This window comes from Hordeum vulgare, chromosome 3H, assembly GCF_904849725.1.
Source record: "Hordeum vulgare subsp. vulgare chromosome 3H, MorexV3_pseudomolecules_assembly, whole genome shotgun sequence".
NCBI lineage: Eukaryota > Viridiplantae > Streptophyta > Magnoliopsida > Poales > Poaceae > Hordeum > Hordeum vulgare.
This window is the reverse complement of record NC_058520.1, coordinates 56441423-56464280: the sequence shown is the minus strand read 5'-3', so window position 1 is coordinate 56464280 and position 22858 is coordinate 56441423. Positions and strand designations below refer to the sequence as shown.

The following is a 22858-nucleotide window of genomic DNA, read 5'->3' as shown; positions in this document are numbered from 1 at the left end:
ATTTTAGTGAGAGATCACCTCATAATGCTACCGTCGTTCTAAGCAAAATAAGGTGCATAAAAGGATTAACATCACATGCAATTCATAAGTGACATGATATGGCCATCATCACGTGCTTCTTGATCTCCATCACCAAAGCACCGGCACGATCTTCTTGTCACCGGCGCCACACCATGATCATCCATCAACGTGTTGCCATCAGGGTTGTCGTGCTACTCATGCTATTACTACTAAAGCTACATCCTAGCAAAATAGTAAACGCATCTGCAAGCACAAACATTAGTATAAAGACAACCCTATGGCTCCTGCCGGTTGCCGTACCATCGACGTGCAAGTCGATATTTCTATTACAACATGATCATCTCATACATCCAATATATCACATCACATCGTTGGCCATATCACATCACAAGCATACCCTGCAAAAACAAGTTAGACGTCCTCTAATTTTGTTGTTGCATGTTTTACGTGGTGACCAAGGGTATCTAGTAGGATCGCATCTTACTTACGCAAACACCACAACGGAGATATATGAGTTGCTATTTAACCTCATCCAAGGACCTCCTCGGTCAAATCCGATTCAACTAAAGTTGGAGAAACCGACACTTGCCAGTCATCTTTGAGCAAAGGGGGTTACTCGTAACGATGAAACCAGTCTCTCGTAAGCGTACGAGTAATGTCGGTCCAAGCCGCTTCGATCCAACAATACCGCGGAATCAAGAAAAGACTAAGGAGGGCAGCAAAACGCACATCATCGCCCACAAAAACTTTTGTGTTCTACTCGAGAAGACATCTACGCATGAACCTAGCTCATGATGCCACTGAAGGGGAACGTCGCATGGGAAACAAAAAATTTCCTACGCGCACGAAGACCTATCATGGTGATGTCCATCTACGAGAGGGTATGAGTGATCTACGTACCCTTGTAGACCGTACAGCAGAAGCGTTAGAGAAAGCGGTTGATTTAGTGGAACGTCCTCACGTCCCTCGATCCGCCCCGCGAACAATCCCGCGATCAGTCCCACGATCTAGTACCGAACGGACGGCACCTCCGCGTTCAGCACACGTACAGCTCGACGATGATCTCGGCCTTCTTGATCCAGCAAGAGAGACAGAGAGGTAGAAGAGTTCTCCGGCAGCGTGACGGCGCTCCGGAGGTTGGTGATGATCTTGTCTCAGCAGGGCTCCGCCCGAGCTCCGCAGAAACGCGATCTAGAGGAAAAACTATGGAGGTATGTGGTCGGGCTGCTGTGGGAAAGTCGTCTCAAATCAGCCATAATTGCTCCATATATATAGGAGGAGGGAGGGGAGGCTTGCCTTGGGGCTCAAGGAGCCCCAAGGGCTGCGCCACCAAGGGGGGAGGAGTCCTCCTCCAATCCTAGTCCAACTAGGATTGGAAAGTGGAGTCCTTCTCTCTTTTCCCACCTCCCCTTTTTTTTCTTTTCCTTTGATTTCTTATCCTTGGCGCATAGGGCCCTTTTGGGCTGCCCCACCAGCCCACTAAGGGCTGGTGCGCCACCCTCATGGCCTATGGGCTTCCCCGGGGTGGGTTGCCCCTCCCAGGTGAACTCCCGGAACCCATTCGTCATTCCCGGTACATTCCCGGTAACTCCGAAAACCTTCCGGTAATCAAATGAGGTCATCCTATATATCAGTCTTCGTTTCCGGACCATTCCGGAAACCCTCGTGACGTCCGTGATCTCATCCAGGACTTCGAACAACATTCGGTAACCAACCATATAACTCAAATACGCATAAAACAACGTCGAACCTTAAGTGTGCAGACCCTGCGGGTTCGAGAACTATGTAGACATGACCCGAGAGACTCCTCGGTCAATATCCAATAGCGGGACCTGGATGCCCATATTGGATCCTACATATTCTACGAAGATCTTATCGTTTGAACCTCAGTGCCAAGGATTCATATAATCCCGTATGTCATTCCCTTTGTCCTTCGGTATGTTACTTGCCCGAGATTCGATCGTCAGTATCCGCATACCTATTTCAATCTCGTTTACCAGCAAGTCTCTTTACTCGTTCCGTAATACAAGATCCCGCAACTTACATTAAGTTACATTGCTTGCAAGGCTTCTGTGTGATGTTGTATTACCGAGTGGGCCCCGAGATACCTCTCCGTCACACGGAGTGACAAATCCCAGTCTTGATCCATACTAACTCAACGAATACCTTCGGAGATACCTGTAGAGCATCTTTATAGTCACCCAGTTACGTTGCGAAGTTTGATACACACAAAGCATTCCTCCGGTGTCCGTGAGTTATATGATCTCATGGTCATAGGAACAAATACTTGACACGCAGAAAACAGTAGCAACAAAATGACACGATCAACATGCTACGTCTATTAGTTTGGGTCTAGTCCATCACATGATTCTCCTAATGATGTGATCCCGTTATCAAGTGACAACACTTGCCTATGGCCAGGAAACCTTGACCATCTTTGATCAACGAGCTAGTCAACTAGAGGCTTTCTAGGGACAGTGTTTTGTCTATGTATCCACACAAGTATTGTGTTTCCAATCAATACAATTATAGCATGGATAATAAACGATTATCATGAACTAAGAAATATAATAATAACTAATTTATTATTGCCTCTAGGGCATATTTCCAACAGAATCCCCCCTCCGGCAGGGCACCAGGACGTGCCCCAGATAGGATCTTGCGGAGACAGAAGCTTGCGGCGGCGGAAAAGCGATTGCGATGATCTCCTGATTTTTTTTCTGGAATTTATGGGATTACATAGGCGAAAGATCTAGGTCAGGGGACCTCCAGGGGGCCCACAAGCCTAGATGGTGCCCCCACTGGCCGTGGGGTGGGGGCTTGTGGGGCCCCTGGAGCTCCTCTGGCTTGGCTCCCAAGTTCTCCGATATTCTTCCGTTCCAAAAAAATCTTTTCAGGGATTTTCTTCCGTTTGGACTCCGTTTCAAAATCTCCTCTGAAAGGGGTCAAAAACATGGAAAAAACAGGAACTGACACTTGGCACTGAGTTAATAAGTTAGTCCGAGAAAATGAATAAAAAGCATGTAAAACATCCAAAGTTTGACAAGATAATAGCATGAAACCATCAAAAATTATAGATACGTTGGAGACGTATCAGTGGTCATGATAGTCTTCGAGGGGTGCTTGGATCTGGTCGTCTTTCCAGACTCATAAGCCCCGCAAAGATGATCCTTGAAGAATTTGACACTCTTGATGCCAATGATATGCTTCTTCTTTGCCAGCATGTGCAAATTCCTCATGCCTGCATGACCAAGTCGTTGATGTCATAGCCATCCCTCCAAGACTTTTGCAAGAAGACATGTGGCCGGCTGAGGACCTGTAGAGAAATCAACAATGTACAAGTCTCCTCTCCTAAAGCCTTCGAAGACTTTGGATTTGTCAGATTCCATGATGACTACGCATCAATATTTGCCAAAGATGACAATCATATCAAGATCACAAAGCATTGAGACTGACATGAGGTTAAATCCAAGGGATTCGACAAGCATGACTTTGTCCATGTGTCGGTCCTTGGAAATAGCCACCTTACCTAGTCCCAATACCTTGCTTTTACATTTGTCTATGTAGGTGATATGATTCAGTGGTGATGGAGTCAGTGGGATATTCATCAGTAAACTCTTATCACCAGTCATGTGATTAGTACACCCACTGTCAGGAACCCACTCTGTGGTTTTGGTTTGTCATCCTGCAGATGAATTAGTACTGCTTACCATCTCATATGCATCACAGTGAAGAATATGATATCAAATTCATCAGACTTGAATTTCATCACATAAAGTATATTTGAGACATAATGAGGACATGTGAAATGATAAGACATTTCATCACGATTAGCTTGTGTCCTATCAAGCAATTTCCTCACGTCTCCAGCAAATTCTTCAAGTGATGACTTTCATTTGGAGACGTGACCTCCGGAAGTGATTAGTTCAATTTCTTCACCACCCACATCTGTAGGGGTGGAAAAGAGTTCATCATTCTGCAAGCACCGTAAGAGAATTGAGGCATTGAGGCTAATCCACTTTGTTTAACAGGAGGGGGGTTAGAGTACTCAAATGAATAGGCAGAGAAGTTCTTTGAGGACTTGTGAATATAGTGATTTGAGGAATAGTGCACGTATTCATGTCCCTTGTAGTTTCCCTGCATATCAGAAGCATTAGTGCGAGTACAAACATAGTTTTGAACATATGAGGTATTTGTTCCTTGTGAAGACTTTGGTCCACTTGAGGAATTTGATCTGGGGTTCATGTTCTTCAATGGTGGTGTCATGAGGACATTCACCTAAGACTTTCCAAGCTGATTTTGGGAACCCAGATTTTCCTCAAGGGTGGTCGATTCCTGCAGTTAGTTCCAACATATCTAGCAAATACTTCACCATCTTGATTTTTGAACAGTTTATAGTTTGAGTCAAATGACTCATCAGAGGAATATGAAGTTTCGCATGCAAAGCTTGTTAGAGTAGATGGATCAACAGGAGGTCCTTTTGCAGCAACCCGTGAGGTTCTAGGATATTGTTCAAATTTCCAGTATGATCCATGAACATTCAATTTCCTCTCAAAGGCAATACCCTCTTTCCTAGGGTTTCTGTTTAGAATCTTCTTTTTGAGCACATCACAAAGGGTTTGATGCCCTTTGAGACTTTTGTATATGTCTGTCACATACAATTCCTTCAACCCTGCATTTTTGTCAGTGGAATTTGTGGTTTCCTCAAGTGAGGAATTTGTAACCTCGGATACAGTTGAAGAATTTGTAGCAATAGAAGCATTTGAAGTTTCAGGTCAAGAATTAGCAAATTTGCGTTCTATGCATATCAAGCATGGTGGGATGAATTCTTCCTCAGTGGTACTGATCTGTTGAGCAAGCAAATAATCATTTTCAATTCGAAGATCATCATGAGATGCCCTTAACTTTTCAAGACATTCCTTTCTTTGAAGGAATTCATAAGAAAGCTTCTCATGATTGGCTAAGAGAGCGACATGACGATCCTGAAGACTATCAAACTTACACTGAAGACTTTTGACATCATGAGTCAAGATTTGAGTCCGATCCATTTCCTCATTCAATAGGTCATCGCTTTTGTCTAGCAGTTTCTGAAGCGTTCCAATAGCAGTTTGTTGCTTAGTGGCAATATTAGCAAGCTTGTAGTAACTGGGTTTTTGATAGTCATCAAGATCACAGTCACTACAATCAGAAGAGGAAGTGTGGCTAGGTACCTTTGAACCTTTTTCCATGAAGCAATAGGTGGGAGCAAAGTCGTCATCATAGTCATTAGTGTTTTTGACATTGTCATTTTATTCTAGGTAGAAGATGGACTTGCTAAAGAATGTGGTAGCAAGGGCTAAGCTTGCCACACCAGACTCTGACTCCTCTTCAGAACCTTCCTCTTCATCACATTCTTCATATTCTTCCTCATAATCCATTTCTTTACCAATAAGTGTCCGAGCCTTTCTGAAGCTGGTCTTCTTGTGTGATGAGGACTTTGAATATTTCTTCTTTTTCTTCGAGTCATCAGAACTGTCATCCTTATACTTCTTCTTCTTCTTTGATTCCTTCACCCAGCGAGGACAGGCAATAATATAGTGACCAGATTTCTTGCATTTATAGTAGGTCCTCTTCTTGTAGTCCTCAGCTGAAGATTCTGATTTCCTCACATCTTTTCTTGAAGACTTTCCAAACTGGCCTCGTCTTGAGAACTTCTGGAATTTCCTCATGAGCATTGCAAGTTCCTCACCAAGTTCTTCAGCGTCACCAAGGCTACAATCGGAGTATTCTTCTTCAGATGAGGAAACGGCCTTTGCCTTCAGCGCACGAGGTCTTCCATAGCTTTATCCATAAAGGTATCGTCTCTCAGCTTGTTGGGATTCATGAGTATTGAGTCTCTCAAGAATATCAGCAAGATCTAGTGCCCTGTAGTCTCTTCCTTCTTGAATCATTAGAACTAGTGTATCGAATGAAGAATCAAGAGATCTCAGCAGTTTCTTCACAACTTCATGATCGGTGATGTCTCTGGCTCCAAGAACGTGTAGTTCATTGGAGATGTCAGTGAGGCCATCGAAGGTTTCTTGGCAGCTCTCATTGTCAAGTCTCTTGAAGCGGTTGAAGATATTGTGAAGAACATCAACTCGAGAGTCACATTGAGTGGAAACTCCTTCATTGACCTTGGGAAGCCTTTCCCAGATTTTCTTTGCAGTACCCAAAGCACTCACTCTTCCATACTGGCCTTTCCTCATATGGCCACATATGATATTCTTCGCTTGAGAGTCGAGTTTCTTGAATCTCTTCACATCAGCAGCAATGACAGTTTCACACACGATGGGAACACCTCTTTCCATAATATACCAGAGATCATTGTCAATTGCTTCAAGGTGTATGCGCATCTTGTTCTTCTAGTAGGGGAAGTCCTTCCCTTCAAAGGTAGGACAACTCGCCGCGACCTTGATCATACCTGCGGTCGACATAATTAAAACTCCAGGTGGTTAAACCAAAATCACACAGAACAAGGGAGTACCTTGCTCAGATGCCAATTGAAAGTGCGTTATATCGACTAGAGGGGGTGAATGGGCGATTTTTATGATTTCTTCACTAAGGAAATTCCTTGTGAGGAGTGTCCTCGGTCACGAACTACGTGCAGTGGACTTAGTACTCAAAGAGATGTGCAAAAAACAGCAAAAGCATAGTCATCAGAGTGAAATGAAACGTTTGGATTACACAAGTAGCGTGGTCAGGACATGCAGGTGGAGAATAAGTTACGTGAAGAATTTTGGGTGAGGAATTTGAGAAATTCTTCAGTAAAATTCTTCAAACAGTAAAGATCAAAGTTGTCAACATACAATTGAGGAAATGAAAGGGTTGAGGAATAAGAACCAGGTGCTCGATGAAGACAATGATTTGATGACCCAGTTCCAACTGCTCTCACAATCGTACGTTTGGTTTCGAGCGGCTTGGTATTTAAACCAAAGGACACACAATCCCAGGACATAAAGTCCTTACCGTATTATCCTTGAGCTAAGGACACATAGTCCTCGCCCAACACTCGTGGTAAGTCTTCAAGGCAGACTTCCAAACCCTCACAAACTTGATCACTCGACGATCCACAATTCACTATTGGATGCTCTAGACCATGACACCTAACCGTCTGGAGGATGCACAGTCCTCAAAGGTAAGAAGCATCGATTCCACATAGGAACAATCTCTTGAGTGATGCTCAATCACTTTGGGTTTTGCGTTTTTGGTTTGGGTGTTTAGGGTTTTTCCTCGCTGATGAATTTCTCTCAAAGTCTTCGAGGAGTGGGTTGCTCTCAAATGACAAGTGTCAGTTTCTCTCGTGGAGCAGCCAACCAACTAGTGGTTATGGGGGTGGCTATTTATAGCCGAGGAGCAATCCCGACATGAATTGACATAAATGCCCCAATGATATGACCGTTAGATGGATACGGTTGGGACAGCTGGCGCGCAGCACAGCCCCAGTCGGAACGTTTTAGCTATGAAAGTCCTCATGTCACTCATGTTCCTCACGGGTAGGTAATTCGCACCCGCGAAGACCTAACTCCTCAGTTTGAGCAAATTCCATAGAGACCAGAAGATCTTCGCCTCTGTCACTAAAGAATTTGACTAAGCTCTTGAAGATTTCCAAAGGCTTCATTCGAAGGGTTTGTATGTGTAGGCTTTGAGATGAGCATCACTTGGAAACTTTTCCTTAGTTTTACCTCGACCCCCTTCAACAGTACGGTGGTCCTATGACACAAAATACACAAAATGAAACTATGAAAACGAAACTCCTCACGCTTCAGAGTCTTCACATTGATTTCTTCACGGACACACCAATTTCCTCACATTCAAAGTCTTCAAAAGAAATACCAATGTCTTCAGCCAAAGACATACATTTTTAGGGGTCGATATTCCTCGAATAACTCAAACTCCTCAGCGACTTATAGAGCCTATGTACACTCACAACCATATCAGTCTCTTAACCTATAAGTCTTGAATACACTAAAATTACTAAGGGGCACTAGATGCACTTACACTAAGGATGTTGCTTGTTTGATAAAATTGCTTGTTGATATTGTTGGCTTGCTGCTTTTTGATTTTTGTGTTGTAAAATTACTTGTTGATATTGCTGCTACCTCCTATTGCTAGGAAAGAAGATACAAGTATACACCATGGCATCTTTTAGCTTTCTTCATCGTCATTTGGGCATTATTGATGTGTATTACTTGCCGATTTTAATTATCGTCATGTTCATAGATGAGAGTTCCTATATATTTATTGTTATGGGGATAAGGAGCTCAATGAAGATTGTGCTCTCTATATCGTTATCAAGAAAAAACTTCTTAAACGTTGGAAGAAAAGTAGTACCCTCCCCCAACACCCCCCCCCCCCCCCCCCCGTGCCCCCATTATTTGGGTCACTCGTGCAATCCAAGGTTGCTCTTTATATATGTTTGTCATTTGACAATCTCAAGTTCTTAACTTTAAAAGGTTTGTTGATTTTATGTTGTCATGTTAATAGGTATTACAGTCCAAATTGGGTTGGGGCAGTCTATGACCGTGTTACCCCCTTGATGATAGTGAGATTTTTAAAATGAGAAATAAGGAGGCATGGAAGCAATTAGGCAACGAGTGAGCGGTATTTTGATCTCATCTCATACATTTTATTATGTTTGTTTTTATTATATATCATTTTCTTATTATTTATATATGCTTGTCGTATCGTCGTATTGTTGTTTCTAGAAATTGTCATATTCCGTATTGTCGTACCCGTATCACTCTATCGGTGTCGCTGTATCGATTCTTTGTAGCGGAGAAGCTCTACAGATAGGCATTGTGTAGAGAACAAAAAATGACTTGTCTTTTTTTTAACAGAGCGAGGGCCCGGAAGGACATAGACTTGATTAGATAAGCATTGCGGCACATGTTACAGCAGGACCCAACAAAAAAGAGAACCTACATATCAGTCCCTGACTTTTGTAAAAAGGACCCCAAACATAGAATGAAAAAAGCAATCGGGTCTGACATAATTTCTTGTCAGATTCAACCACGACGACACCGGGGACGAAACCACTTGGGTCGTCGCAATCTTCATGGCTTCTCCTCTAGAAGCCAAGCTCACCGGAGATGGAAGACATGGACTCTAAACAGAAATTGACTTGCCTCCCTTTGGCATCGAGGAATAACCATGGCCGCCTTTCGACCAGAAGAATCGATGGCGTGGCAAAGAAGGTCGGATGCCAATCATGGTCGCTGTAGCTCTGCCTGAAGCACCGTCGATGTTGAGCTCTCACCCCATCCATTGTTTCCATCTCTCTGCTCCTCCCCTTTTCCTTATCCACCATCACGACAACGACAGGGAACGAAGGCGGGCGGAAGATCATTTTCCACATCAGGGAGATACACGATATACAACACCACATCCAAGCATTCTTCACCTCCTCTGTCTCTCTTCTCTTTTCCATGAAGACAAGAGGGACTCCGAAAGAAGAAGAAACTGAATCAAGCACAGCATAACCCTCCTTCACTCCTTTATCTTGGGGAAGGGCCTGAGATCCAAGCATATTGTCAGCTCCAGCGACCTTTATTCTAGCCAGCATGACCAAAACGAAGATCCCACGAAGCAAGAAAGAAGTCCTCGAATCTGGTTTATTGAGGAGGAAAGTCCTACAACTATACATATGGCACAAGAACCAAGGCCCCCATCCACTCACTGTCGGTCGCCGAAAATGGAAGGGAGAGGGGCCACGGCGGGGGTGGGAGAAGGGGTCAGGGATATAGAGGTAGCAAGGAGAGATCAAAGTTTGTGTGCCCGGGCACCAAAGGTGCCCTTTTAAAAAAATCGAAAAACATATTTTGAAGTTTCAAAAAAAACAAAAATAATTCTGTGGAAACTTCTATGTATTCATTACGAATCAATGAAATTTCATTTTGAAAAAGTGTAATTTGTTAGCCGTAAAAAAAATGGCCCAATAACAAAAAAAACACATTTATAAATACATATTTGTCATTTTTTTGTATGCCACGTGAAAGTAAAATGATAAAATGATTTAAAATTTTACAGATACATAACATACATGTTTGTGTATGTCTAAAAAAAATTCAAATTTAACGGGCACCATTGTGCCCCCTGCACCATTTGCAATTTTTGCAGCAAGGAGGCCAATTTCGGCACAGAGGCCAGTCCAGAAAGTCTCACGCGCTGTTCCAAGGAGAGGAATGGGGAGGCAAAATGACACGTCTTCATTTAACATAGCGGACATCTTACTGTTACATCATGAATACAAGTTACAGCACAAGCAGTTCAATATGCTTGAACATCTAACGTCAGATTGCAAGTTAAAATCACACCGCGGGAGCAAAGCTCCGTATGATTGGGAACATCAGCTAATATACATCACATCATGGGGGGCAGACTGGGAATGGAAAGCCATCCTTGAGCAAGGGATTAATTAGCCATCCTGCTCGCTGACCATGCAGCAACTGCTCGCACCAACTGTCAAGTGTTGCTGATTGTCAGCTTCAAATATGGCCTTGTCAGCAAGGAAGGGGGCAGCCCAGCTCGTTAGCAGCAGCGGTGAGGAAGGCGAGGGTCATCCCGGTGGCACGGCGGCTGCGGGCTTCCCAGTCTATACATCTCTCGACATCCGCTTGCCAGTTCACCGTGTTTGCTGCCGCGCATTGGTAGTTTGGGCTTTGGATGCCGTTCCGTTGCTCGCCTTGAATGGTCTTACTGGAACCTAGTGGTCCACTGTTCAAGATGTCACGGAGGACGGACATGCTGAGCGCTCGTACGTGTGCGCTAGCGTGGGAGAGGCAGCGGATGGTAGGCGATAGACGGCACTGCAAACCACATTGACTCATTAGCATTTTAAACGTGGTTGTGTTTCTGATGAACAGATTAGGGGTAAGATCTGAACGAAAGACATACCTTTAACAGATTTGAGAGGCCATCAGCAACTGCTACACCTGGGTCTCCCCATTCAACGATGAGATGAATAGCTCTAGCAGTTACTTCCAGGAGCTGTGCGTATTCAATCACAGGAACAAACGTTGTCAGAATGAATCGATGATATGCAACTTCAAAGCAAGACAATGAGTCGATGCTGCTTTAACGACAATAAAGTACAACAGATGATATGTTTGTGCTATTCTGTGAAGGAACTTTTGTATATGTATTTACCTCTAACTGAGGCAAGGTACAAGCTTCACCATCAACAAGCATCCCATCTGTAGCACGAAGCAGAAGGTCTGAAGCACTAGCAAGAATTATCAATGCTTCTGGGCTATCATGGTTCCTCATAAGCTCAGCTATCAGTTTAACTATTCGCTGGTTGACTCTCCACATCTTTTGACCTTCCTCGTCATCTCGAGCAATCCAGGGCTGTAGGTCCTTCTCAGCCTGCATACAAGAGTCCATAAATATGACAGGAAATACATATGTATATGTCATGAAGACAATGTGTGTTCCCACATGAGAAATGAAGGGACAAGAAGCCAAAATCTGAACCAAATTTCAGTGCGGCCAAATCTCTGAATAAATCTTTACCTGCAGAACAATAGCAGTTGAAGCCTTGGCTGGTGAGGCTGAAACAACATCACAAAGGGCATCTACAACCTATACGTAAAAAATGTCAGATGTACAGTTAATAAGATAACAAAATTAGAATGTCACTGAAGCATTGCTGTGTTATGCCAATGGCCACACGAATCATACCTTTCTCCAACCTTGATGAGCTGATGTACTTTCTGCAGACATCTGCGTTTCAGGAGATGCAATAAGCTTATGCCAGAGCAATGAGACAACAGAGAAGCATAATTCCTGTTTTTCTGAGATAACAGAACTTAGGAGAGTCTGAGAGCCTCGATAACCCCCATTTCTATCCATGGTAAGGAAGTTAGCCAAATCAGATGCTTCAGCCTGTAAAGTTGCAGGAACTTTCCCGGATGTACTTGCAACATTACCATTTCGCCTAGCCTCTTCTGAGCATTTCAAGAGTGGTCTTGAAAAACCATTTTTCATGTGTGAGGCTGAAGCATTCTTCTTTTCCAAGTTGCCATTACCCGATGAGCTGGTGCTGTTTTCCTCAATGTGTTGTTGACCATCTCTCTTTACTGATGTAAAAGTCAGGTGAGCTTCTAGAGGCTCAGCTTTGTTCACGATGGAGGACACAGTTTTACCATGCAAATCGATCAAATGGTAAAGGGATGATGCCCTGGTAGAAATCTCAGCATCCCACTTACATCGCTTCAGTGAAGATAGTGCATTTAGGCATGGCCTCGACCGGCGAAATAACTCAGAAACATGAGCGGCAACCATAGCCGCTGCAACTATCTCATTTGAACTATAGTTCCAGGAGGTACCAACTGATGATGGCTTCAAGGAGAAAAGAGCTTCCAGGATGCCAAGAATTCTACGAGTATGGAGAATTGCTGAGCTAATGCTATTCTGTAGCTCATTACTGATCCCATTGTTTTTTCCAGGCTTCAGGATCTTTATAGAGTCTTTTACTTTTGAGTTTGTTGCACTCTTGCAAAGGATAGGGAACAGCTGAAGCTCACAAGATAAGGCACAAACAGCAGCCAGCACATACGAGTCAAATGTACCAACAGGCCCTTGTTTCTTCTTGACCTTATTTCTTCCATTGGTTAATCTTGGGTCCTCAGTGGCCTCCTCAGAAGAATGGTTTTCACTACCCGTTGGTCTTTTGCTGCCCCCTGGCAAAGCTTGATGACTGACGCAAACAGTTAATACAACAAACAACAACCGGGAAGCAAGGTTCATTGAAGCACATGATTCAACAAAGAGTGAATGTATCATTGTACGGAGTTCAGCAACAGCAAGGTTCTTGGATTGACTTCTTGGTCTTTTAGATGATTCAGAGGTTTCCGAAGGGAAAGTTCTTCTGAGTATAGCTTCAACTGTTGCCACAAATATTCTCATAAGGCATGCTTCAGATGGACTTCCACGAGGTAGATACTCGAATACTTTCAACAGTGGCAAGTATAGGCTCCATGACAAAGTAGGTGGCTGAAGCGGAGCAGCTACAACGATTTCGGGCAAATCAACTGCTGATGAATTCAGAGGTAACAAACCATAGGCAGCTTCCCAGATGGTACATATTCTCCACTCAACATCAGGACCATGAGCACACAGCAAGGAAGCAATGCCTTGTGCAGTGGCATCAATTGTGGTTTCAGATGCAGGAACTTCCAGCTGTGAATAGTTCAAAGTGCAAGCAGGTAAATTAGTCATGCAGACATAAGGCAACAATCAGTAAAACCAAGAAGACTAAAACATGGATTCCCCTATGGAAGGGTGTAAATAAAGACGATAGTTGAATGCGCAGCTTTGGTGTGAAATCTCTAAAACAGTAGTCATAGAACATGGTAAATCACAAGATACGTGATTGAGGAATTGATAGAAGCATTCCACATGAGCAAGTATGCAAAAATAATCAAATGTTGAATGGAAATTAACTATAAGGATTATCTGTATGTTGCAGTGTTTTAGCTCAACTAAGGTAGTTGTTAGGAAGTATTAGTATTAGTCTAGGAGTCCTTATTAGTCTATTAGTATTAGTCTAGGAGTCCTTATTAGTCTATCTTTACTTTCCTTGCACCTCAAGTCATGTGTAATATATATATGCCCCTTGGGCCTTCAATATAGACAAGTTGCTTTCCTAACATGGTATTAGAGCCTAGGTTTAGGTCTCCAGACGCCGCAACTCGTCCTCACGATCCAAAAATTTTGTCCCGTTCCCGTCGCTGGATCCCGTCTCGCCCTGCTGAATACATCGCCCCGATTGAATCCAGATCGCAGCAGGCTCCTTCCCATCAGCCGTGCTTCTGCTCCGTTGACTCCCTGGCTGCTTTGTTCAGATTCGCAGGCGTCCCGTCAGCTGTGCTCGCGATCTGGCCGTTGGGCTCGATCTGCTGTCCTCCAGCCGGATCCCGTCGCCGGCCGCCGTCTCTCGTGATCTTCAATCGGATTCCGTCGCCGGCCGCAGTGTTCCACCGCTTCCAGCCGGATCTTGCAGCAGATCGCGGTGTCTCGTCTCCAACGGGATTATAGGCAACGGACAAGCATCTAGTACGGGTGTTGTTGCTTTCCTAACATGGCCGTGCCTGCCATCCACCTCCACGCTGCTCAACCTCCCTGCTGCTGGCCCAGACAGCTCCTGCACCTCCAGCCTACTGTGGCTGCTCACGTGTTGCTCTCCTCGTTCGGCTGCTCTACGTGCTGCAGCTAGCTGGTGCTGTTGCCTGATTCTGTGTGCGTGTGATTCCATCTGTACGTGGGCACTTGGCCTGCTGCTGCTAGTCTACTGTTTTCCGTCATGGTTCTCTTCCGCTGCTACCGCATCTAGTTTCATATATGCTTTTCAGTTTTTTTTCCCGCTGCGTCCACCAAATCCGTTGATATTTTGTGTTTTCTCATGCCATGCGAGTCCACCATACCTTTGTCCGTCAGCCTTTTCTTTGGTCCTGATCCTTTCTATGCAACTTTTGTGGCCTATTTGCCCTTATTGTTTTCTATAGGATTTTCTAGACTTCTTTTGCATTGTCGATCTACGTCCATCGTGCCTTATCCGCCGAGCTTCTTTCGCCGACGGTTGTCGTGGACTATGATTTTCTGCACAATGCTTTATTCTCTTGATGTGCAATCTTCTTTTGACAACCCATCTTCTCTTGATACTTATCTTGTATCTTCAAGTGATGCGGTGTCTACCTCTGATGTGCCATCTCTTCGTTCTCTCCTTCGGCGACTCGACAAGTTTTGAAGACTCTTCATGCTACGACGACACTCTCAAGACGCGGATTTGGATTATCATTGTGTTTTAGTATTACACTTCTTCAAATGCAATGCTATTGCATACGCTTTGCATTTGAGGGGGGGTGTTAGAAAGTATTAGTATTAGTCTAGGAGTCCTTATTAGTCTATTAGTATTAGTCTAGGAGTCCTTATTAGTCTATCTTTACTTTCCTTGCACCTCAAGTCATGTGTAATATATATATGCCCCTTGGGCCTTCAATATAGACAAGTTGCTTTCCTAACAGTAGTAACGTAAACTGTGACTAACAATGCCTAAATCAGTGTATAATAAGATCCCCTGAACTTAACAACAGAGCCTAGAATACATAAGCCCCAGAAAAGACTAACTATGCTTTGAGTCTTTACTAAAGAAGAACAGATAATGAAAAATTAACTAGATGCAGAAACTACTGCATACCTGTCTTTTGTATGATGATACATAGCCACCCAGTGGTTCATGTTGCACTTCAACTCCTTCAGCATGCCTTAGTGGAGGAAAAAGCAACGTTGGTTGGGATAGTATGCGAAAAAGCAACGCAGCAGCTGTATCGGCAGCAATACCAGCCCTCATAGACATTGCAGTTCCAATCGCACGCAAGAAATGAAGATGCAACCAATTTTTTGGAAGCTGAACAGGAATTTAAAGTTACCAAGATTAGTAAACATGCACACCCAAAACATACGAATATGGAAATTTTGTATCGTGAGGCATCACAACTAACAGGACTGAAACAACAGCCAGCATGCAGTATGTCATACCCGCATGCCAGTAGCATAATCTTCAGCTGCCCGAAGGAGTTCAACAAGCTGAACTGCTGCATCAAGTGCATCTGGAGCCCATGATGGTGGTGCTTCAAGAAGACCAAAAAGCAATCTTTGTGTAGCACTTGGTGTGGCAATTGCATAGTATCTGACAAGAGAGTAACACGTTTAGTACAATCCGGAAAGCAGACTTGGTATGACAAATGATAGGATCTTACCTATGAAACAAGCGAGCGTATGGCTCAAGAGGGGGTAGCCCTGCCACCAAATGCTCATCCAAGGGTGTTGTCGGTGGAGGTAGCAGAAGGGCGGGAACAGCTGCCGCGGTTAAGTTTGCTGTCTCATAACGAGCTACTTCCTCATCACAGACACTTAAAATAACTCCAGCTCCATTGGCAACAGCCCATCTTGGGGTGGATGGCATGAGTTGTGGGTGCTTACCAGCTCCTCGGCTGTAAGCTAAATTAAAAGGACGTATAATTAATCATTTTTGTTTATGGCAAGAATTAGCATCTGTTGCAAGAAAAAAAGGTGTTCCACACTTGGAAAACCCGCATAATAAAAATAAGAAGCAACAAAGACATAAAATCTCGATGGAACAAAGAAAACATCTAGTGTTACTGCATCTTCTCATTTCAGGCACAAAAGTTGATTTCAAAATTACTAACCAGTTGTTGGAGGCTTCAATTCTCCACCAGCTGCGTATTTTCCCATAACTCCACCACACCTGATAGGTTTAAAATGAAACAGAGAGTAATCAGCTAATATTACTAAGCGAAGTGTATGATAGCAAACTGTTGATTTACAACAGTAACAGCATATATTCCAACAAGCTGAAAAGCGTTGACATTTACTATTCATGTACAGCATACACTCCCATTAGTATATTTAGAGTTGATTGGCACACTGCCATTAGCATATTTGGAGTTGATTAGCACAAACTCCCATTAGCATACCGGGGATGCTTGCAGTGTGGTGTTCATTACAGGCCACTTACTCCTGAGTTTCAGCCTTATTGCTCACCTGCAATACTATTTTCCTCGCGTGGTTCTACTATTTACCCTGTTTCTCCATTCGCTAATTTTGCTCCTTATTAATAGTCACATTACCTTAAGTTGTGTTTCATAAGAAAAAGATAAAAAGAAATTAAAGTCAACTCACCATCTAAAATAGTCGCTTCTAATGCCTAAAGGTGCAGTTAGCAAAATATCTGTGATCCAAGGAGATAATGGCCTCAATGGCTTCCGTTCAGGTTCATTTCCTGGAGAGTAATTAGCTTTCTCCTGTGCAGAACAACTTGTTGTAGCCTGGTCAGAGGTGTTGTTACAGTCTGCAACTTTAAAGATTGGCCTGTTGTAGTGAGTTAGAACTCTAAGAATCTCTCCACAGGCCAAGGCCCACTGCTCTGAGTACTCTTTCTGCAGCCAAAAGTACACTTCATGAGCAACAGAACTTCAACCACAACCAGCATCAAGCAAGAGAACTGAAAGTAACCAGGGAAGTAAGGGCCTCACCTCAGAACTTTGGGTAAATAAGGAGATGAAGGAATTGAATGGGGAACCATGACTATCATAACTCAGTGTCCCGTCTATGATGCGTGAAAGAATTGGATGTACAACTGCATGACCATGCTCGGGGTGATGGAGAACAAAAGTTGCTGGGCGAAATGCAAAAACAAGAGTGTCAATTTCTTTCTTCATATGCATGTAGTAATAATGTGTAGCTATCAGAAGTTCATATGTTACCTAATACTTCATCTACCAACCGCTTTTCTTTTGATGGATAGCAAGTTTGAATTAGCTGCACACAAGCAAGAAAGATGGAGGGGTCTAAATATTAACAGTTGATATAAATTTTACCACAAAAAAAACTAATTTATGCCAAGAGATACAGTACCTGAGCTACATCCTCCGGGAATTGCTCGCTGTCAGATGTGAACTGACCAAAGTACTCAACATAGGCTAAAATTTGTGCCTTCAAAAAGAAAAGAAAACATAAGTGTCGCATTAACATCAGGTGTTTACAAAGTTATAGCGTATATGACATAGCTAAACTATGAGCATTGTACCTGTTTCTGCTGCGCATCGTGTGGCGGGGGCCAGAACAGTGATGAGAACTGGAGTCCATCAATCCACTTCCCATTTGACGCTGACATACTTGGTAGTTTAAGAGCCTGCTCAAGAAACTAGAGAGGAACACTCAGAAAGAAAGAAATTAGAAAAACTGCCCCAGTTAGCAATAAAAGCATATTCAACAGCATGCTAAAATAGCGGGTCAGTTATCCATCTATGCCATTCCCTATTCTTCTTATAAGCTACTTGCCTCAGTACCAGAAAACTTCAGCAAGATGCAAGTTCTCCTATTGTTGACTTCTTCAATCACCCCCCACTAAGGGGGGATTGCATCCCACAATGTGACCAGATATCATATCAACCAGTTCCAACCATAGGCGCTTAACGTCTCTGCATTGCAAAATATAGCAAAAGGAAAGTCGAAAGAAGGAAAGGGACATTATTATAGATGTCATTTTAATAAATTTTAAAACAAGAAATATTGCCATAAATTGACAAGAGAGGAGGTCAACCAGCCAATGGAACAAATTTTGCATAGCCTTGGCAACATATTTCTAAAAAGAAGTCTCGTTTACATTCCCAGCCCTTAACAGAGTCAGAAAAAGGATTTCAACTCTAAAACCGTTAGTGGTTTGAGGAATGAAGTAGACTGGAATGGAACCATCCTGGACTTTGAGATTTGAGAATGGGATGGAATGGAATGATTCCAGATGCTTGGGGAAATAAGATAGTATAGGAACACATCTAATCGCCAACTCTGACCCTTGGATCAGGATCCAAGGGCTCAGTCATCTACTCATCTTCATCATTGGTCCCAGACCCAATTCTGCTCAACATGATTCCTCGAGTTGGAGAGATGGCTGCCTTGGACGTAAATGGCACGTCTCCCAAAAGATGTTCTTTCTTTTGGCGCGCGCGCGCGGGGGGGGGGCGTTTTAGGTTGCAAATTGAACTGTTTTGTTTCGGAGCTGAGGATTGTCTTTTGGACTTTAAAAAGAGCTTATGTGTGTAAAATTGATGTATTTTTACACAACTAGAAGCATCAAATTCTCATCTAGAAAAGGAGCAACCATTCTCAATAAAGAAATAAAAGATATATGCCGTCTTTCTCGAACACACATGACACATCAGACCAAAAGATGTGCCGTTTGTATTAGATGAGTAACACCAAAATGGCACAACGCAGAAACAAAGAAAACAACTCGGAACTGGGACCCCAGAAACAGAAACCAGAATGAAGAAAAAGGAGAAAGAAAAAACAATAGCAGAGCTACGTTGTAAGCTTATAACTACTGTACAAGTTCATACAAATCTGAACATAATAATACACAATCCACATATTTCAGAGGGGCAATAACTGCAAGTCAGATGACTGCTAACCAAATTTGGGTAAAACAATATTGGTAGTTCACTTGCCTTACCATGTTTTTGTCTATTATCGAACATCGCACGTTTCTAATTTAGAAAATCCGATTAGATCCATCCACGCGCTAAATATAGCAAGTAGACAAATGCAATATAGATCCATTCCAACACGTAACCCTCGGAAGTTGAACAGGAGCAGAACCAAAAGGAGTTTAATTCTGCACATCAGATATATTTCAAAAGCAAGTAAAATTTCTCAGACACACAACACCCGCTTCTTTCGAGATTTCTGCTTGTGGCCTTGAGTTTAGCTGTGAATTAAAATGGAAAACCATAAGCTAACATATAACCATCTTCACCCCCAAACGATTTTTCCAATAACTGTCTCCGCTACACCAGTTACATCCGCAGCCGAAACTGCGAAATCTACGCGCCGAAATGACACCCTAAAACGGAGCAAAACCAAGCTCGAATCCGCGCTACAAGCGCCAAATCCGGAACCGCCCCGAATTTCGCAGGAACAAGCGTCCGCCTCCCGTTGATCTACTCGAGATTACGAAGAGAAACTGCATCACAATCAGCTGAACCTCGCCGCCAGAACGCGAAACTTATCAGCTAAAACCATCGGCGACGCCTCGCCCGGGTACACTCAAACACAGACTACCCTCGAATCTACCGGCTCCACGGGCCGCGAGCGAAAATCAAGGCGGCAGAGCAGCAAACACGGCGCAAAATGAACAAAACGGAGCGCTGGGCGGGAGTTCGGGGTAGCGGGGGAAGGAGCCAGGAGCTGTACCTCGGTCGGGAGCGCCCCAATACGGAGCTCGGGCGGCGAATCGGCGGCGCCGGCGACGGGATTGCGCGGCGGGCGAGGCTGAGGCAGAGGCGAAGGCAGAGAGGAGGAGGAGGAGGAGAGAGAAAAATGTGAGGGGCGAGGAGAGGCGAGAAAAAGATTTTTTCCGTAATGGGAGGGGTAGGCGGTGGTCTGTGTAGCGTTGGCTCCGTTATTTCACTCGCCTCGCGGGGCGAGGGGTGGAGCCCGCGCGGTGCGCTGCGTGACTGACACCTGGGCTGTGGGGGCGGCGGGCCCGCGGGTCGGCGACCGGTGGGTGGGCGGAGATACTTATTCGCGCGTGCGCGGCTGGGGGCTGGCGGGATCGCCAGGGGGCGCGGCTGACATGGCCTTGATATTTTCGGGAGGGGCGCATGGCATGGATGCATGGATGACCCCCCCATGCCATGCCAGCCATCCATCGCATATTCGAGTGCACGTGTTTTCTGCATCTTCGCCCTCGAACTATGATGAAAATTCAAGATGGTGCCTGGTGATTCATGCAATTGCTTCTCTTCTCCGCTTATTTTTGGTAATAACTCGAGCGTTCAAGGTTGCCATGCAAGCGTAAAGCATCTCCAACATCTTTAACAGACTCGTTAAATAAGTCGCGCGTGTGAAAAAACGGCATTTTTAGCTCGCATTGAATTAACAGCTCTAACACACGCGTTAAAATTGTGCGCGTTAAAAGATATTCCGCACGTCGAACAGAACCGCATCGCACGCTCTATTTTTTCACCGTCCGCTACCACGCGCTGAACAGCGATTCGCTCGCGCGAATATCCACCAACCGCCGGATCTAAAAGCTCCGCTCGCGCGCGTGACTTCCCCATCCTCTTCGGCGACCCGTCGGCTATTCCTCCCGCCATTCCCCACCGCACGCGCCGCTTCGACCTCTTCCCCGGTGGCAGCCACTACTTCCTCCGCCGCGGCCGCTCCTGGAGCGCCCCGTTCCACCGAGGAATGGCGCCCGACGGGGGTTTGCAGCTCGACGTCCACAAGATGTTTGACAAAACGATTGTAAGGTATATATTGCTACTAAACTTCATTTTTGTAGATGATTTTGGAGCATGTTGTTTGTCGTGTTAAATTTTAGTTTGAATTCAAAATTATAGATGAGTTCGTCCCACAATTCTTTTGATGAAGAATTTGATCTTGAAGAGGTGGAAGACCTCGCAATAGTCCTAGCTATCCACATCAATAAAAAGCCGAAGCACGATGGTTAGGCTTTTGTTCGTCAGAAATTGTGGAGGCAAAGGATCGAAACCCACAACAGATTGATGAGGAACAATTTTACGGAGATTCCCACATACCCCGAGTCCTACTTTTGGCATTGTTTTAGAATGACCATCGAGTTGTCCAAACACATTGCAGAGAGATTGGCGAGCCATGATCGGTTTTTTCAGCAAAGGAGAAATGTCGTGGGAGAACTCGAACATAGCACCTTTCAAAAGGTGACCGCCGTTTTGCATATGTTGGCATACGGTATTCCGACGGATCTAGTTGATGATCGTTAGCTATGGGTGAGAGCCAAGCCATCATGTGTGCCAAGTGCTTCGCAGTTGGAATCGTGCAAGTGTTTGGTCCAGAATATTTCAGAGTTCTCAATGCTGAGGACGCTGCAGGGCTTTTGGAGATGAATAAAGCTTGTGAGTTCCCACGTATGCTTGACTCAATAGATTGTATGCATTGAAGTTGAAAGAACTATCCTAAAACATGACATGAACAATTCCACGGTCAGAAAAAAGGTGGCACTATAATCCTTGAAGCGGTGGTCGATCAGGAGACTTGGAGTTGGCATGTTTTTTTGGAATTCTACGATCTTTAGATGACATCAATGTTGTTCAGCGGTCACCACTCATGAATAATATTGCAAATGGTCAATTGTCACCGGTACAGTTTGTAGCAAATGGTCATACGTACAATTATGGCTACTATCTTGCGGATGGCATCTATCCAAGGTGGCAAACATTTGTGAAGCCATTAAAAAGATCGAAAGGTAAGAACAATCCTAATTTTCATAATGCTCAGGTGGCGGCTAGGAAAGATGTGGGAAGAGATTTTGGGATTTTGCAAGCTCAATTTGTTATTGTCAAAGGACCAGTAAGATTTTGGGATCAAAATATCCTTTGATATATCATGAACGCTTTGTGTGATCATGCATAACATGATCATCAAGAACGAGCGTGGGCAAGATTTAGACTATTCTCCGTATGAGTTGTTCAGACATCTCGTGCGAGTGCGAGGAGGGCCGAGAGGGTGGTCCGCTTTGTTGCCTCCTATCATGTATTTGGTGTGCCGAAATACATGATGATCTTCAGAAGGATTTAGTCAAGGAGTGGTGGACATGGAATGAACGACAAAATGCATGATTTTGTATGTTTGTTGTGCTAGCACAACATTTGTTGTATTGGCCATAAACTATTTGTTGTATTGAAGTTTTAATTATTTGTTTCAGTTATAATAATAATTGAAGTATTTTTTAACAAATTATTTTGTGTTTGTTTGATTTTCTTTGTTTCACATTGAATGCAAAATATTGTTTCTGTTGGGCACACGCTTAATTTTACAGCGTGTGCTGAAGCGGCACGTTCGCTTGTTAAAAATTTGCAACGTTGATGAAGCAACTAACTATTGCGCGCAAAAACGATCGTTGCCTGTGCTGTAAAAAAATGTGTGTCGCATTTGCACGCATCTGTTGGAGATGCTCTAAAAATGATACATTCGCTCGTAGATACATGTTCCCCTGAAAAGCGTGTGCCATATTGGTGTGAGACTTTAACTGATGGAAATCGGAAAATATTCACATTTGTAAGGCTAAAATAATTGTTAAAATTCAACGAAATTTTTCTCTTATGATAATATAATTTCAAAAAATATATAAATACATGTGAATGCCCAAAAGAACATGTGTTTACGAACCGAGCGAGTAACAAAAATACTCCCGTCCCCGCCTCCACACACACATGTTATACGAACAGGGGTTGCCTGAAATACATGTAGTCTA

General features: G+C 43.9%; 1 protein-coding gene across 3 annotated transcripts; it reads right to left on the bottom strand.

Moving 5' to 3' along the window:
* Positions 1 to 10224: 10224 nt before the first annotated feature.
* Positions 10225 to 19924, bottom strand: LOC123442959 (protein GIGANTEA). 3 transcript variants are annotated; one of them, XM_045119152.1, is made up of 16 exons: positions 19816 to 19924; positions 17905 to 18044; positions 17651 to 17767; positions 17479 to 17556; positions 17328 to 17382; positions 17097 to 17239; positions 16744 to 17000; positions 16251 to 16309; positions 15801 to 16041; positions 15580 to 15730; positions 15239 to 15448; positions 11722 to 13221; positions 11554 to 11622; positions 11188 to 11406; positions 10936 to 11028; positions 10225 to 10847 (listed from the first exon to the last, which is right to left on the bottom strand). In XM_045119152.1, exons 3-16 carry the CDS (start codon positions 17735 to 17737, stop codon positions 10542 to 10544), a joined length of 3468 nt encoding a protein of 1155 aa, XP_044975087.1. In that variant the 5' UTR covers positions 17738 to 17767; positions 17905 to 18044; positions 19816 to 19924; the 3' UTR covers positions 10225 to 10541. The 3 variants fall into 3 exon arrangements, with proteins under 3 accessions (XP_044975087.1, XP_044975089.1, XP_044975090.1); XM_045119154.1 differs by having other exon boundaries at positions 17913 to 18044; XM_045119155.1 differs by lacking the exon at positions 17905 to 18044 and having other exon boundaries at positions 19816 to 19923.
* Between the last annotated feature and the right edge of the window lie 2934 nt (positions 19925 to 22858).